Raw genomic sequence first — 14,300 nt, forward strand, 5'->3', positions numbered from 1 at the left:
CAGAACTCCCCCTTCCTCCCTCCACTCAGCCCCTGGCAACCTCCATTCTACTTTCTGTGTCAGACTTTGACGAGTCTAGGTACCTCATGTCAGTTGAATCACACAGTATTTGTCTTTTGTGATTAACTCATTTCACTAAGCACATTATCCTCAAGGTTCATCTGTGTTGTAGCATGTGACAAGATTTCTTTCTTTTTTAAGGCTGAATAATACAGTAAGTCCCCTGAAGATGTGAACTTTCAAAGGTGCGAACGTCTGTTCGCATGTCCAATCACATAAGTCAGTTCACGTGTCTGGCATACGTTGCCATGTGCGTGCATCCTCTACAAGTGGTTGTGCTTTTGTGTACTTTACTGTACAGTACTGTATAGAGTACAGTCGTACAGTATCTTTCTTTCAAGCTAGATCTGCAAGAGGACGACTTCATTGAATTCCTTGCTGTGTAATATGAGGAGCTTACAAATGAAGACCTGATGGAATCGGAGCCCCTGAGAAAGGACGAAGAGAGACAAGAGGAAGAAGTAACTGAAGAACCGCAGAGATTCACATCGCAGGAAATGGCAAGGGGATTTTCTTTATTTGAGGAGGCACTGTTAGTTTTTGAGGCACAGGATGGGAACTTAGAATGGTACAGGAAGGTTGCAGCAGCCATTCAGAATGCAGTCCAGTGCTACCACATCATCTATGATGAGAAAAAAAGAGCTGCTCCCCAGGCATCACTGGATCATTTCTTCAGGACGGTAGAGAGAATTGAACCCAGCAAGGAACAAGAGTCTGTGCCATCAATGTCAGGTGTGAGTGAAACTGAAGCTTGCCCTCGTCTCCTATTGCCAATGGTCCTTCAGCTCTACCATCTCCCACCCCCTCTCCCTCCTCCAGTCAGTAACGCTTCTTGCCTGTTCACTCGATGCCAGCCCTTGTATGCCAGCTGTTGTACTGGACTACTGTACTGTTCAATGTACTGTAAGAATAAAAATGTTTTCTTTAAAAAAAAATTACAGAATCCTAATGAAGAAAAAAAGAAAAACTGATGGCTTCATCAAACTGCTAACAAAATATCAAGATCAACAAAATTGATTACCTGGGGCTGAATGAACTGAGAAGAATGATTATAATTTTTATGATTTAAAAAAAGTATTGCTGGTTCTTTAGTCTTTTGTTTTCCAGATATAAGGAAACCTTTCCTCTTAAGCTATCTCTGACTTACAGAAATTTAGTGAAATATCCTTTTGTGAACAAAGATGCAACATTTCTTTATTTCTCCCTACCTGAGTCCTCCAGAATTAAGTGACCTTCAGTGAGTATTTTTATTTTCATGGCAATATAGTTATTAGCCTGAGTTCACTGATATTCCATTCTCCTCGTAACACAACACAATTGGATCCATAGGTTATTTTACCAAGGCTTCGACTGGAATGTCATATTTGGGAGAGATGTCCATTGACTCAGATATGACCAGACAGCTTTAAGGTTGACTTTTGGAGCCAATACATTTCCTTGAAAAAATCTGCCTGGTACTTGTTTACAGGGTCCACAGCAGCTTTACCAGGTAAGAAGGACACTCCCTGGCAGGTACAGGAACCTCAAGATATAGTGGGTGCTAGAGAAGAGATGAACTAACCTAAATCTGTAGGTATGGAACCTGATGGCACGTCTTTGCCTTGGCTTCCTAGCCTCAAGAGGCTTTTGAAAAGTCCTATCTGAGATTCCTTATGAAAACTTCCAGCGAAGCAAGCATAAAAGAGCCTATATGGCAAATCTCCATTCTTGCTGATCTTATGTAAAAACCAGGCCAAGTTTATTGAAATTAGCCTCCATTTGTAAACAAATGAGTCTTATTAGTGTTTATCTTTGATAAACATTAGAATGTCTACAGAGAGAAAACTTATGCTTCAGTAATACACCTTTAGGGATATTAGATTCTAGTTCCGTTAATTACATTTGAGATTTCCTTTTCTACCTTTAACCCTGTAAGATCCTGAATTCTTCTAGTTTCCTTCAATATCCGGCTACAACTATCCAGACTATCGTTTCCAATATTTCTCCCACCTTTCTGACTTGAAATCATTGAGAAGTAAAACTGCCTTATTCCAAAGCCACACAAGGGAGTTCCCTCGTGGTCCAGTGGTTAGGACTCAGCGCTTTCACCACCGTGGCCCGGGTTCAATCCTTGGTCCGGAAACTAAGATCCTGCAAGCCTCATGGTGCAGCCCAAACACACACACACACCCTGCCCCCCGAGACACTCACACACACGAAAACCTCAAAGCCACGCAAACTAACGTTGGACAACCAGATATAAACTTCAGAGGAATCACCACAACAGCTCACATATAAACAGTCTTCATGCCAGTGGCTGTGTGTGCCACTTAGAAAGATCACCAGAAACATTCAAACCGTAAACAAGGGAAATCTGTCATGGTGTCATTGCCTCTCCTCAATCTATCTGAAGATGCTCTGAGCCTGGCATCTAGAAATATTCTCAACTAGCTACCCTCAAAACTCAGAAATTGGTTTACAATTTGATGCAATAATTAACTGTTGTTTTTTCTTTTGTGTCCTTATTAATGTCTTATTAATTACCTTATTTCCCACATAATAGAGACCTAACTTTGGGAGCCCAGCTGCATTACCACCTCCTAAAATGAGACACAGATGTTTAACTGAACTGATCTATTTTCAATACTACGAGATTCACTGGCATATTGATTATTTTGAATTAAAGTTTGTTAAGAAACAGCTGGTGCAAGAAGGATACTCTGACCCTCCTTTGTCCCCTGGAATGCAGGAAATAAATTTCCCATGTGAAAGGTACTCTTCCTGCACCAGGTGAAAAAGAGACATCCTTATCGAGAGAGTTAGAGAATCTAGGGCCCAAACGGCTGTATAAACAAAACTCATTCCTTCTTCACTAATTTACTACCCCAAGCCCAAACCCCTTTGTCTTTTTCATGCTTCACAAATGGATTGTTACATTGTCTAAAAGGTATAAAAGCTGCCTACTTTGGTCACTTTTTTGAGTCTTATATTTTTATGGGGCTCCTGTCTGTACGAAATTAAATTTGTTTTTCTCCTGTTATTCTGTCTTATGTCTATTTAATCATTAGGCCAGCCAAAGAACCAAGAAGGGAAGAAGGGAAAAGTTTTCCTCCCCTACACCTTGATGCCTGTACACACTAATGCCATTTGCCTGTAGAGGTGGAATGGATCCAGGAATTTAATATCATGTTTTGACATCTTTGTTTTTCTCCCCTTAGAGCCAGAGTCATTACATCAGACGAGATCATTCTAGGGTAAATATAGATGGAAGTTGAGAGGGAATAAGTTCTAACAGCAAGCTTGGAGTAGAGTAAAGCGACACTGCCCATATCTTCCTGCCAATCAGCATGGTTAGTTGGGTTAGTTTTCAGGATGGAGCAGTGTCCCCTGGAGCTAAGGTTTCCCCTCAGAAAGCAGAGCCTGAGTCATCAGCCTACCATGCAGGCAGATTTATTTGGGGGAAATTATCCCTATGTATGGGACTGGGTAATTGGGAAGAGTGAAATAGGAAAAGAGGGTGTGGCAGGGGTTCAATCCTGTTAGGTATCCTTTGAGAAGTCATGTAGAATATCTGCCTAAAACATGAAAGAGGGGGGAATACTTAGTGCCTGCTGTTCCCTATTTGGCAAGCGACTTTTCAGTGCAGTGACAAAGAACCTTTGGTGCAGAAAGCAGAGCTGAGGCGAGGAGCTGTAAGTTCACATCTGCTTGTGGCTGGTTGCTGCAGCAATGACAGCGGGCCTACAAGACGTGAGCATCCTGGATTTCACGCATTGTCGATTCCAAAAGATTCACACCGATTGCAGGGAAAATGGAGTGTCACCACCAAAGCTTCCATTTTAAAGCTTATTCCATTTCATTAACAGTCATCGCTTGTGTGGGTTTAAAGATTGTGCACAAAAAACTGGTCTTCAACTTTTGCAAAAGTAATTGGCTTAAAGAAGCACTTGCTCAAACAGGAACATGAATTTGTTTATTGTACTAGACTAAGCATTCCTTTGTGTATAAATATTTCTGCACTTTTGTTGATGAGGATCTCATGAATTCAAATGGCATAAGAAGGAGAAAATAGCAATGAAAAAAGAAATCTTTCCTTTTTTACTTCATTTCCAAAAGCAAGTGATTTTGATTGTCATCTTCAGGAGTCAAATTCTACATGATCTACAGATGTTGGCTACCCCTTGACATGCTTCATTTTTTTTTTTTTTTCGTAGTTCCAGTAGATAAACTGGTGAATACTTTCATTTACGTCAGTTTGGGCTTGCGTCTGGAGACCATTACAGCAAACACTTTCTGTTTTTCACCAGTTACAAGAAATAGATTTGCATAGCATGATTAATGCTGAAGACAAACTATTTAAGCCTATGAAACATGATGATGTGTCCAAAATGGGGCAGCAGATACTTTGGATTTTCATATTTAAACAAATATGAACTCAACAAAAACTTAATTCCCTTTCTAGGAAGCTACCAGGTAAAGCATGCATGTCCACTGATTTCATTGTAGTGGTATTCTACTTGATTTAGAAAAATAAGATTTTTAAAAACTTCTGTGTACCCTTCACGCAGTTTCCCCTATTGTACTATTTTACATTACATGGTACATTGGCCAAAGCTAAGAAACCAATATTGGCACATTACTACTAATGAAACTCCATACTTTATTTGAATTTCACCAGTTTTCCCACCTACTATCCTCTTTCTGTTCCAGGATTCAACCCAGGTACCACACTGCACTTAGTTGTCTTGTCTCTGTACTTTCCTCTGGACTGTGACAGTTTCTTAGTCTTTCCCAAGTTTCATGATTTTGACATTTTCGGAGAATTCTGGTCAGCTATTTAATAGTCCCCAATTTAGGTGTGAAAAATGTTTTTCTTATAGTTGAACTGGGGTTATGAACTTTTGGAAAGAATACCAAAGAGGTGAGGTGACCTTCTCATCACGTTATATCAAGGGTACATGATATCAACCTGACATCACATTGATGATATTAACCTTCATCATCATCATTTGGATAAGGGAATGTTTGCCAGATTTCTCTATGGTAAAGTTACTATTTTTTCAGAATTGGACACTTTAAGAAAATATAACAGGGTATATCAATGCCACAGGAGAGAGTTATGCTGTTAGTGAAACCAAACTATGGAGGTATATGACCTTTGTCTGTGTTTGCATTTTAAAATAAAAAAAATGGAAACATTCAGCTAGTGGAATGATAAACAGATTTTTAAAAATCACTCCTCTCTGGAAATTTGTAACCATATATCATAGAGCATTTTTAGCATAGCACAATGGTTAAAAGCCATTCTGTCTGGGTAAGAGACCCAAGGTTCAATACCTTAGGGAAGTTCCTTAACCTCTCTGCACCTCAGTTTCCTTATTTGTAACCTTAAAGTACCACAAAGATAATAATAAATACTCTCACAGAGATGTTTGGAAGATTGAACAAGTCAATATTTATATAACTCTTAGAAGAGAGCCTGGAATTTAGCACAAAATGATTGTGCTGCATCTCGGAGTGGGTACAGAGGTTTAATAACTTGCCAATGGTATATGGCAACTAAATAAAGGAAGCAGCCTCTTTCATATTTACTCAGAACCCTGTGTGCTCTTCTAATTGGTCAGCTACCATGTTTGCTGAAGAAAAAAGCAAATTTTCAGTGACTTGTTAAAGTTTGTTCCATAGACAAAAGCTAAGAGAGATGAGAGGAAAAAATCATCTCTTCCTGCCTTTCTAACTTTTATAAACTTTAGAAACTCAGTCTGCATTATTTATGATTAGAAAACAAAACAACATATCTTAGAACTTTTAAAGACTAACTTTTGTATATCTGGGCCAGTTTCCCATGAAATCCAAAAAACAATTGATAACAAGGGGAGAGATCACACAAACTGTCAATTATTCCTGAGCTTGTCACCATATTTTATAGCCTTTAGATTATTTTTCATTTCCTACTGCTTAATACAAATGTTAATATCCCTTTAATTTCCCCGGTGTTTCTCACAGGATCATCCTGAAAAACACTAGAGTATTTTTAAAGACAGTCTTTCATTTTAAAAACCTTTTCCAATAAATAAGGTGGGGAGTCTTTAATTCAAACTCTTTTCTAACAGATGAAGTGATTGAAAGTAAGACTACAAAATAAATCAATGATAGCTCTCAAAAGTAAAAACAACGACAACAAAAAACCCAACGTAAGTGCATCTCCTAGTAGAGTGTAGCTGTGCCTTCCTTTCAGAAAGCCTGATTCAGAAATTTTTTAAATATAAAGAGAAAAATTGGGGAGTGAACTTTTCCATTAACCTTTTTTTTTTTTTTTTTTTTTTGGTTTCTTGGATATAGAAGGATTCACAACAGGTAGAGTTTCTGCTTAGGTGCTGTTGGGAAAAGCTATTTCTATTTATTTAATAAACTTTTATAAGGCATTTAATCTCTGCCGGCTCTCACACACGTTGACTCATTTCTCATAACCACCGTGGGGTAGGCAAAGAAACATTTAACAATGTCCAGGTAATAGGTGGCAACTAAATGCAAGCGGCTTCGCTGCAGGCGGGGTGGCTTACTGCGGGATCCAAGCTCTCCCTCACTGAGCTGAGCTGCCCAGAGCCCGGGCCCTAGACACCCATCCCTGGGCCAGAGGCCATTTCTTTCTCCTCTTCCCACTCCCATGATACTCCGTGTCTCCAAGATGTCCGAATCCAATCCTCTAGATTTAATGTTGAGTCAATGCTAGAGCTCTAAAACTTCTGATGAAAAACTAGTAAAGACATCAGGTGAAGAGACTGAAATTCCTGGTCAGAAAAGAGAGGCATGTCACTGTGTCAAGAAAAAGGAAGACCAACACTGAAGGTCCCCCTTCAGTGAATGGAACGGTGTTTCACGTGTGATTCGACGTTTCATGTTTCAGCCGCGCACATCCGGAGTAAGCGTGCTATGCAGCAGGTACCCACTCCCTGGTGTCCATGTGCTATTTTGTCCAAGGACAGAACCAGAAGAGGTGACCCCGACTAGCCCACCCGCAGCTTCAGCGTGGCCACCAGTTCCATATTCTTAGATCAACTCAACCCTCCATACGCGGAAAAGGAGGTCTGCAGGGAATTTTGGAATTCCAACATTGCTGAGAGAAGGAATTTGAGCAGGACCCAAAAACCTAGGTCGTGTTATGGCCCTCAACTTTCACTGAAATTAACCCCGGATTCAACCTTTGACAACTGATCCCAGTTCCCACCAAATGGAAAACATAACCAAGATATTCTAAGTGTGATTTGAGAATATATAACATGAGGAATAAGCTGAACGTTCTTCTCTGGATTCCGAGATGTCGGCTGTATTTTTGACAGCATTCATTCCACAGATATGAAATAAGCAAAATCGAAATTTAGAGAGACAGGATATATAGAGTTAGAGGACAGACAGCTAAGCAAAATCTACCCGCTTACTCCTCTTTAATTCTCCCAGATCTGATAACTAAAGAAACAGAAGTCTCCCTAAAACTGTCTCTCCACCCCTGTGAGGGTCTCGCGAATCCGCCCCCAGCGCTTTCCCCGCTCTCGGCCCGGAGACCAGGGGTGGCCAGGCGCCCACGGCCGCCCTCGCAGGCGGTACCCCAGGGGTGCTGGCGACTCACTCCCCCTGCGGGGATTTCGGCGCAGAGACGACACCTCACCCCCTCCCCGAGAGCGCGGATTACGCGGGAGGCCCGCGGGGCCGCGCCCTCCTTCCGGACCCGGGAACGCCAGTGCGTCGGGGAATTTCCCTGGCCCTGGGCTGCCAGCCCCTGTCCGATCGGCATAAAAGGGCTTCGCCCGGCTCGGGGAGCCACAGAATCCGCTCCGCCAGCCCTCCAGCCCGCCTTCCCGCCGCAGGCAGCGACCCTCCGAGCTGAACCCCATGGCCCGCGCCGCGACCCCCGCCGCCGCCCGGCTCCTCCGCGCCGCGCTACTGCTCCTGGTCCTGGTGGCCGCCGGCCGGCGCGCAGCAGGTGAGACCCGGCTCCCGGCACCCCCAGGGCGGGATGGGGGCGGGTGGGGGCCCATCACGGGACAGCCCTCTGACCGAGTCTGTCCTCCCCGCAGGGGCGCCTGTGGTCACCGAACTGCGCTGCCAGTGCCTGCAGACCGTGCAGGGGATTCACCTCAAGAACATCCAGAGCGTGAAGATGACGCCCCCGGGACCCCACTGCGGCCAAACGGAAGTCGTGTAAGTGCCGCCGCTGTTGCTGTGCTTGTCACCCCCTCCTTCCCGACGACCCCAGCCCGACCCCCAGCCCGACCTCACGTGGATTCTCCCTTCTCTCTGCAGAGCCACTCTCAAGGCTGGTCAGGAAGTTTGCCTCAACCCTGAAGCTCCCATGGTTAAAAAAATCATCAACAAGATGCTAAACAAGTGAGTTATGGTTTTTATTCACACGTGTGACTAGAGTCAGGCATCTGCCTCCTGAAAATTATATCAGAGAAACCCAGGATTTAGCCGAAGGACTGATAGTAGTAGTAGCTACCAAATCGGTTTGCTCTGTGGCTTAAGTTAGGCCCAGTGGGACAGGTAGAGAGAGTAATCCTGGCCATTTGTCGCCATAATACAGTGGAGAGCACAGACCCCACCCTCATTCCTAAATAAGAGTCTCTAAGAGCCTAGAGGCCTCTGCCATACACAATAGTGGGTTACAGGCAGTAGTCACTTGGTGCCAGGCTGGAAAGACTGGACTCAGAAATCTCTGGAAACCAAGGAGCAGGACAGGAGAAGAGTGCTGTGCAGTCGGCTTTCTGGAGCAGCTAGTAAGGAAGACCTTTTCTCCTTACAGGGACAGATCCAACTGACCTGGAGGGAAGGAGGAAGCTCCTCGATGGCTGTTCCTGAAGTAGGCCCTGCCCTTACAGGGATCAAAGAGAAAAAAGAGGAATCGCCAGCTCCTGAGGCCACCTGGATCGGGCTTAATATGTTTGAACATCTCTTAGGAGGGTTCTCCCACTTATTTATTTATTTATGTGTTGTTTGGTTTTCGAAGACTCTGTTAATATTTACATGTAACATAATTAAGGATGTGATTGATTCTACTTGCACATCGTATCATTAATTTTATTATTTATTTTATGAGAAAAACCCCAGTTAATTTAGTCCTGATTCTTATCTAGTTTGAAGTAGAAGGGTTGCAAATATTGTCCAGTCATTAAACTAAGATTTCTGAGGAGCCCACAGCATGCCAGCCCCTGTGACAGAGACTGGGGCCTCCAAACAAATAGTGAGGTCATTGTCAGCATGGGGGGATGTATGTGTACATCTACTTTTGTAAATGTTTAAAAGAATGTTAGTTATTATTTATTGAAATGATTTCACAATATGTGGTCAGCATTCCTCATGTTGACGCTTTAAGAACTACAATGTTCTAAATATCTTTTGGACATTTTATGTCTCTCTTGTAAGGCATAATGCCTTGTTAGTGTTAATTATGCAGTGCTTTTCTGTATCTTACAAAAGAGAAGTTTAAATATTTATTGATTTAAAAAGAACATGAAAATAAAGTATTTCAAACTAAACAAGTTTTGTTTCATTTTTTTGAGGAAAAAAAGTCTATCTTTACTAGATAATCTGATGATTTACATCAGTGTTTCCCAACTCCTTTTCTCCTCCTGGGCATTCATTTGCTACACAGATAAATCAAACTATAAGTTACACTTAATTTCATCTGGTGGTAGCTGTCACTCCCCTTGGCTCTCACCTACTCAAGAATGTACTTTTCCAAACTGTGCACCGGCCCCTCCCCCTCCTGTGAGAGTCACTATGGTAATATATTGCTGTTTTTTATACAGAGCTCCTTGCTACCTTGTTACTCAAGTCTACCTCTTTAAAAAATTCTTTCATTCTTTGTTTTTTGCTTTTTAATTTTTTTTAACATCTTTATTGGAGTATAATTGCTTTACATTGTTGTGTTAGTTTCTGCTGTATAACAAAGTGAATCAGCTATACGTATACATATATCCCCATATCCCTGCCCTCTTGCGTCTCCCTCCCACCCTCCCTATCCCACCCCTCTAGGTGGTCACAAAGCACCCAGCTGATCTCCCTGTGAGATGTGGCTGCTTCCCACTAGCTATCTATTTTACATTTGGTAGTGTATATATGTCCATGCCATGCTCTCACTTCATCCCAGCTTACCCTTCCCCCTCCCCGTGTCCTCAAGCCCATTTTCTACGTCTGCGTCTTTATTCCTGTCCTGCCCCTAGGTTCTTCAGAACCATTTTTTTTTTTAGATGCCATATATATGTGTCAGCATACAGTATTTGTTTTTCTCTTTCTGACTCACTTCACTCTGTATGACAGTCTCTAGGTCCATCCACCTCACTACAAATAACTCAATTTCATTTCTTTTTATAGCTGAGTAATATTCCGTTGTATATATGTGCCACATCTTCTTTATCCATTTATCTGTCAATGGACACTTAGGTTGCTTCCATGTCCTGGCTATTGTAAATAGAGCTGCAATGAACATTGTGGTACATGACTCTTTTTGAATTATGGTTTTCTCAGGGTATATGCCCAGTAGTGGGATTGCTGGGTCGTATGGTAGTGCTATTTTTAGTTTTTTAAGGAACTTCCATACTGTTCTCCATAGTGGCTGTATCAATTTACATTCCCACCAACAGTGCAAGAGGGTTCCCTTTTCTCCACACCCTCTCCAGCATTTATTGTCTGTAGATTTTTTGATCATGGCCATTCTGGCTGGTGTGAGGTGATACCTCGTTGTAGTTTTGATTTGCATTTCTCTAGTGATGCTGAGCATTCTTTCATGTGTTTGTTGGCTGTCTGTATATCTTCTTTGGAGAAATGTCTATTTAGGTCTTCCGCCCATTTTTGGATTGGGTTGTTTGTTTTTTTGATGTTGAGCTGCATGAGCTGCTTGTATATTTTGGAGATTAATCCTGTCAGTTGCTTCATTTGCAAATATTTTCTCCCATTCTGAGGGTTGTCTTCTCATCTTGCTTATGGTTTCCTTTGCTGTGCAAAAGCTTTTAAGTTTCATTAGGTCCCATTTGTTTATTTTTATTTCCATTTCTCTAGGAGGTGGCTCAAAAAGGATCTTGCTGGGATTTATGTCAAAGAGTGTTCTGCCTATGTTTTCCTCTAAGAGTTTTATAGTGTCTGGCCTTCCATTTAGGTCTGTGATCCATTTTGAGTTTATTTTTGTGTATGGTGTTAAGGAGTGTTCTAATTTCCTTCTTTTACATGTAACTGTCCAGTTTTCCCAGCATCACTTATTGAAGAGGCTGTCTTTTCTCCATTGTATATTCTTGCATCCTTTGTCAAAGATAAGGTGACCATATGTGCGTGGGTTTATCTCTGGGCTTTCTATCCTGTTCTATTGATATCTTTCTGTTTTTGTGCCAGTACCATATTGTCTTGATTACTGTAGCTTTGTAGTATAGTCTGAAGTCAGAGAGCCTGATTAACATTCTCATTCTTGTAGCTATCTTAACAAGAACTCTCATTTCATTGCTTTTGCTAAAGGATTTTTCAAAGAATTGTTAACATTTTAATGAAACTGATGGTGAAATGCTGATAAAGAGGACTTTTTCTTCAAAACCCAAATAATTTGTGTCATCAGTAGAAGTGAGTGGCTGATTAGTTAATCTATAAAAAGATCTAATTGATATTTTGGTTCAATTTTGTAACCTTCATTTATAAGTAACTACAAGTGAGTTTAAATTTATCCCAACCCTTTATGCCAGTTTATCAAATAGAGTAGAATGGTTTTAAGATTTGAATGTGTTAGTTCCCACGCTTCCTGGTGCAATTTTAGGGAACTTGATGGATTGTTCAGCCTGAGAAATCACCCTAGAACTTGGTCTTCAACATTGTCCCAGGATAATTGCAGTACACCATGTTCCAAGACAGAAACAAAGTTGTTACGTCACGTGAAGAAAGATCACTTTATGTGTTGCTTGGTTTTCAAAGACTCTATGTTAATATTTACATGTAACATAATTAAGGATGTGATTGAATCTACTTGCACATCATATCATTAATTTTATTATTTATTTTATGGAAAAAACCCAAGGTAATTTAGTCCTGATTCTTATTTAAAAGAAACCACACTCCAAACCTGAAAAGGAACAATGTTTGTAGATGTGTGGGGTGTGTGTTTTCTCTGATTCAGGACTCATTCAGGAAATCCTAAGCCCTAGGTAAAGGCCTTCAGCAGAGGCAACAAGGTGAGGCTGGCATCCTGAATACTTGAGATCAAGTTCAGGCTTGCTCCAAGTAGCTGGGTAAATAAGGGCTCTACGTAGCAAAAAATAACCTCTGTGTGCTTTATTTCACACTTAGAAAAGTTAAAAATGATAATCTCTTCATAATTCCAATGTATTGATTATGATCGAGATGAGAAGGAAGAAACTTTGTGAATTACAGAGTAAATAAATGTAAGCTATCTAGACGCTCCATAAATGCTAGCATTCACTCACTAACCCCAAATCAGAGGACATGGGAAAATGTTGACAAGTGGGACTCAGAGGGTTCAGTTAAGACCTCACACCTAAGACCAGTCCTCACCCTCAAACACGGAGTTTGCTATACTGGCCACCTAGCTCTTGTCAATACAGAAAGAACATGCAGCTTAAAAAGGAGATTGATGTTTCTGTTCACATGGTGATTAAAGGCAAACATTTCAAAGAATCAGATTTACTTTGGAGTAACTTCCAGCTCTATCAGTTGTGGACTGAGTGATCTTGGGCAAGTTCCTTGACCTAACTTTATTTTCCCTTCTATACAATAAAGGTAAAACAGAATACCCTTTCTGAAGTTGTGCAGGGATTTAAATGTTATCAATGGCTCCAGGAATCTGCCCTTGGTCCTCAGGCCAACTCCATGGGTGTTGTCTCAGTCTCAGTCCTGGACCAGGTGGATATGTAGTATAGTTTTCACACCAAATTTCCCCGAGACTTTCCTAGTACAAGGCAGTTCCCGCTGGACATGTTATGGCAGGAAGTGAAAAGGCATGTGAGGTAGTGGTCATAGGATGAAGTAAGTAGGAAAAGAATATTATGTGTCACATCACAACTTTGAGAGATCATCAGTGGGAAACAGCAATGGCAACAGTGACTGAGATTTCCTGAGCAATGTTACTAAGTGAGCTAGAGCTGGAGAGGAGAAAATATGGCTTACCCCATTTTGTCATTGTGAGTACTTCTTTGTGAGTCATATTGAGATGTCCTCTTGGGACTTCCAGAAGTAACTGGAGAAACACTGGGAGGTGGCCGAGGTGGCAGACCTGCAATAGCACAATGGGGGCAATCCAGAATCACAGATGCTATTTCTCCTTTCTCTGACTACTCATACAAATAACAAGGGGAAGGGCTCATCCTGTCTTCACTGTTGGTGCCCCACTCATATCCCCTGTGCTTATTGATGAGTTCCGAAGTTGCAGTGGGCAACATCTATATATGCTAGTGGCTTCTCAACTCAAGCTCCTCTCTCCTGCTTCTTTTCCTGGGAGCTTTCTCCATTTGTGGGTATAGAGGCGGGAATGGCAGAGGAGTTTGCTCAGCTCACAGGTGGGATGGCCTGTCATGAGACAACTCTCACTGAAGGTCAGGAGTTAGCAGATGTGTATTCTATTTTCTAGTTGGACATTTCTAGAAGTTGCACTACATATATATATATATATACTTTCCACTTCTCTCTTCATTATGTTCATATTTTCTTTTAAATGCTTTAGCATATCTACAATAGCTATTTTAAAATCCTTGTCTATTAATTCTATAATTCTGTCATTTCTGAGTCTATTTCTATTGCCTGAATTTTCCTCCTGGCTATGGGTTATGATTTTCTACTTCTCAGCATGTGTAGTAATTTTTGATTGGGTGACGGAAAACTGAATATTCTATTGTGGAGCATCAAGATTTTGTTTTTTCTTTCGGAGTCTTAGCCTCTGTTCTGGCAAGCAGTTAAGTTATTGGAGTATCAGCTTGATCTTTTTGAGGCTTGTTTTTAAGCTTTATCAGTGTGGTCTAGAGAGAGTTCTTTGCTTAGGGTTCACTTCACTGTACTGCTAAGTCATGCCTCTTCTTTGTCTCTACTGAATGCCCTGAGTGCTCACAAGATCTCTCCACTCTAACAAGTCAGACCTCAAGTATCTCCCCACCCCAATTCTAGGTCTGAGAATTGCTCAGCCTAAACATCTCTGGGTATCCTTTCCCTAACCGTATGTGACTTACTGTTGATCAAAGAGACCCAACAGAAGTTCAATGTCGATTTCCAGAGCTCTA

At 41.5% G+C, this 14,300-nt stretch overlaps 1 protein-coding gene across 1 annotated transcript; it reads left to right on the forward strand.

Moving 5' to 3' along the window:
• The first annotated feature begins 7,774 nt into the window (after positions 1 to 7,774).
• On the forward strand, positions 7,775 to 9,575 carry LOC101332225 (growth-regulated alpha protein-like). Its single transcript, XM_033857475.2, has 4 exons — positions 7,775 to 8,020; positions 8,115 to 8,238; positions 8,341 to 8,424; positions 8,840 to 9,575. Exons 1-4 carry the CDS (start codon positions 7,930 to 7,932, stop codon positions 8,853 to 8,855), a joined length of 315 nt encoding a protein of 104 aa, XP_033713366.1. The 5' UTR covers positions 7,775 to 7,929; the 3' UTR covers positions 8,856 to 9,575.
• Positions 9,576 to 14,300: the final 4,725 nt, after the last annotated feature.

Source organism: Tursiops truncatus, chromosome 5 (genome assembly GCF_011762595.2).
Source record: "Tursiops truncatus isolate mTurTru1 chromosome 5, mTurTru1.mat.Y, whole genome shotgun sequence".
NCBI lineage: Eukaryota > Metazoa > Chordata > Mammalia > Artiodactyla > Delphinidae > Tursiops > Tursiops truncatus.

What these genes read in the sequence shown, in the direction of transcription:
- LOC101332225 (XM_033857475.2), top strand. Translation starts at nt 7,930, where the DNA reads ATGGCCCGCGCCGCGACCCCCGCCGCCGCCCGGCTCCTCCGCGCCGCG. An exon ending in CGCCGGCCGGCGCGCAGCAG is followed by an intron (nt 8,021 to 8,114) that starts GTGAGACCCGGC and finishes TCCTCCCCGCAG; the next exon opens with GGGCGCCTGTGGTCACCGAA. An exon ending in TGCGGCCAAACGGAAGTCGT is followed by an intron (nt 8,239 to 8,340) that starts GTAAGTGCCGCC and finishes TTCTCTCTGCAG; the next exon opens with AGCCACTCTCAAGGCTGGTC.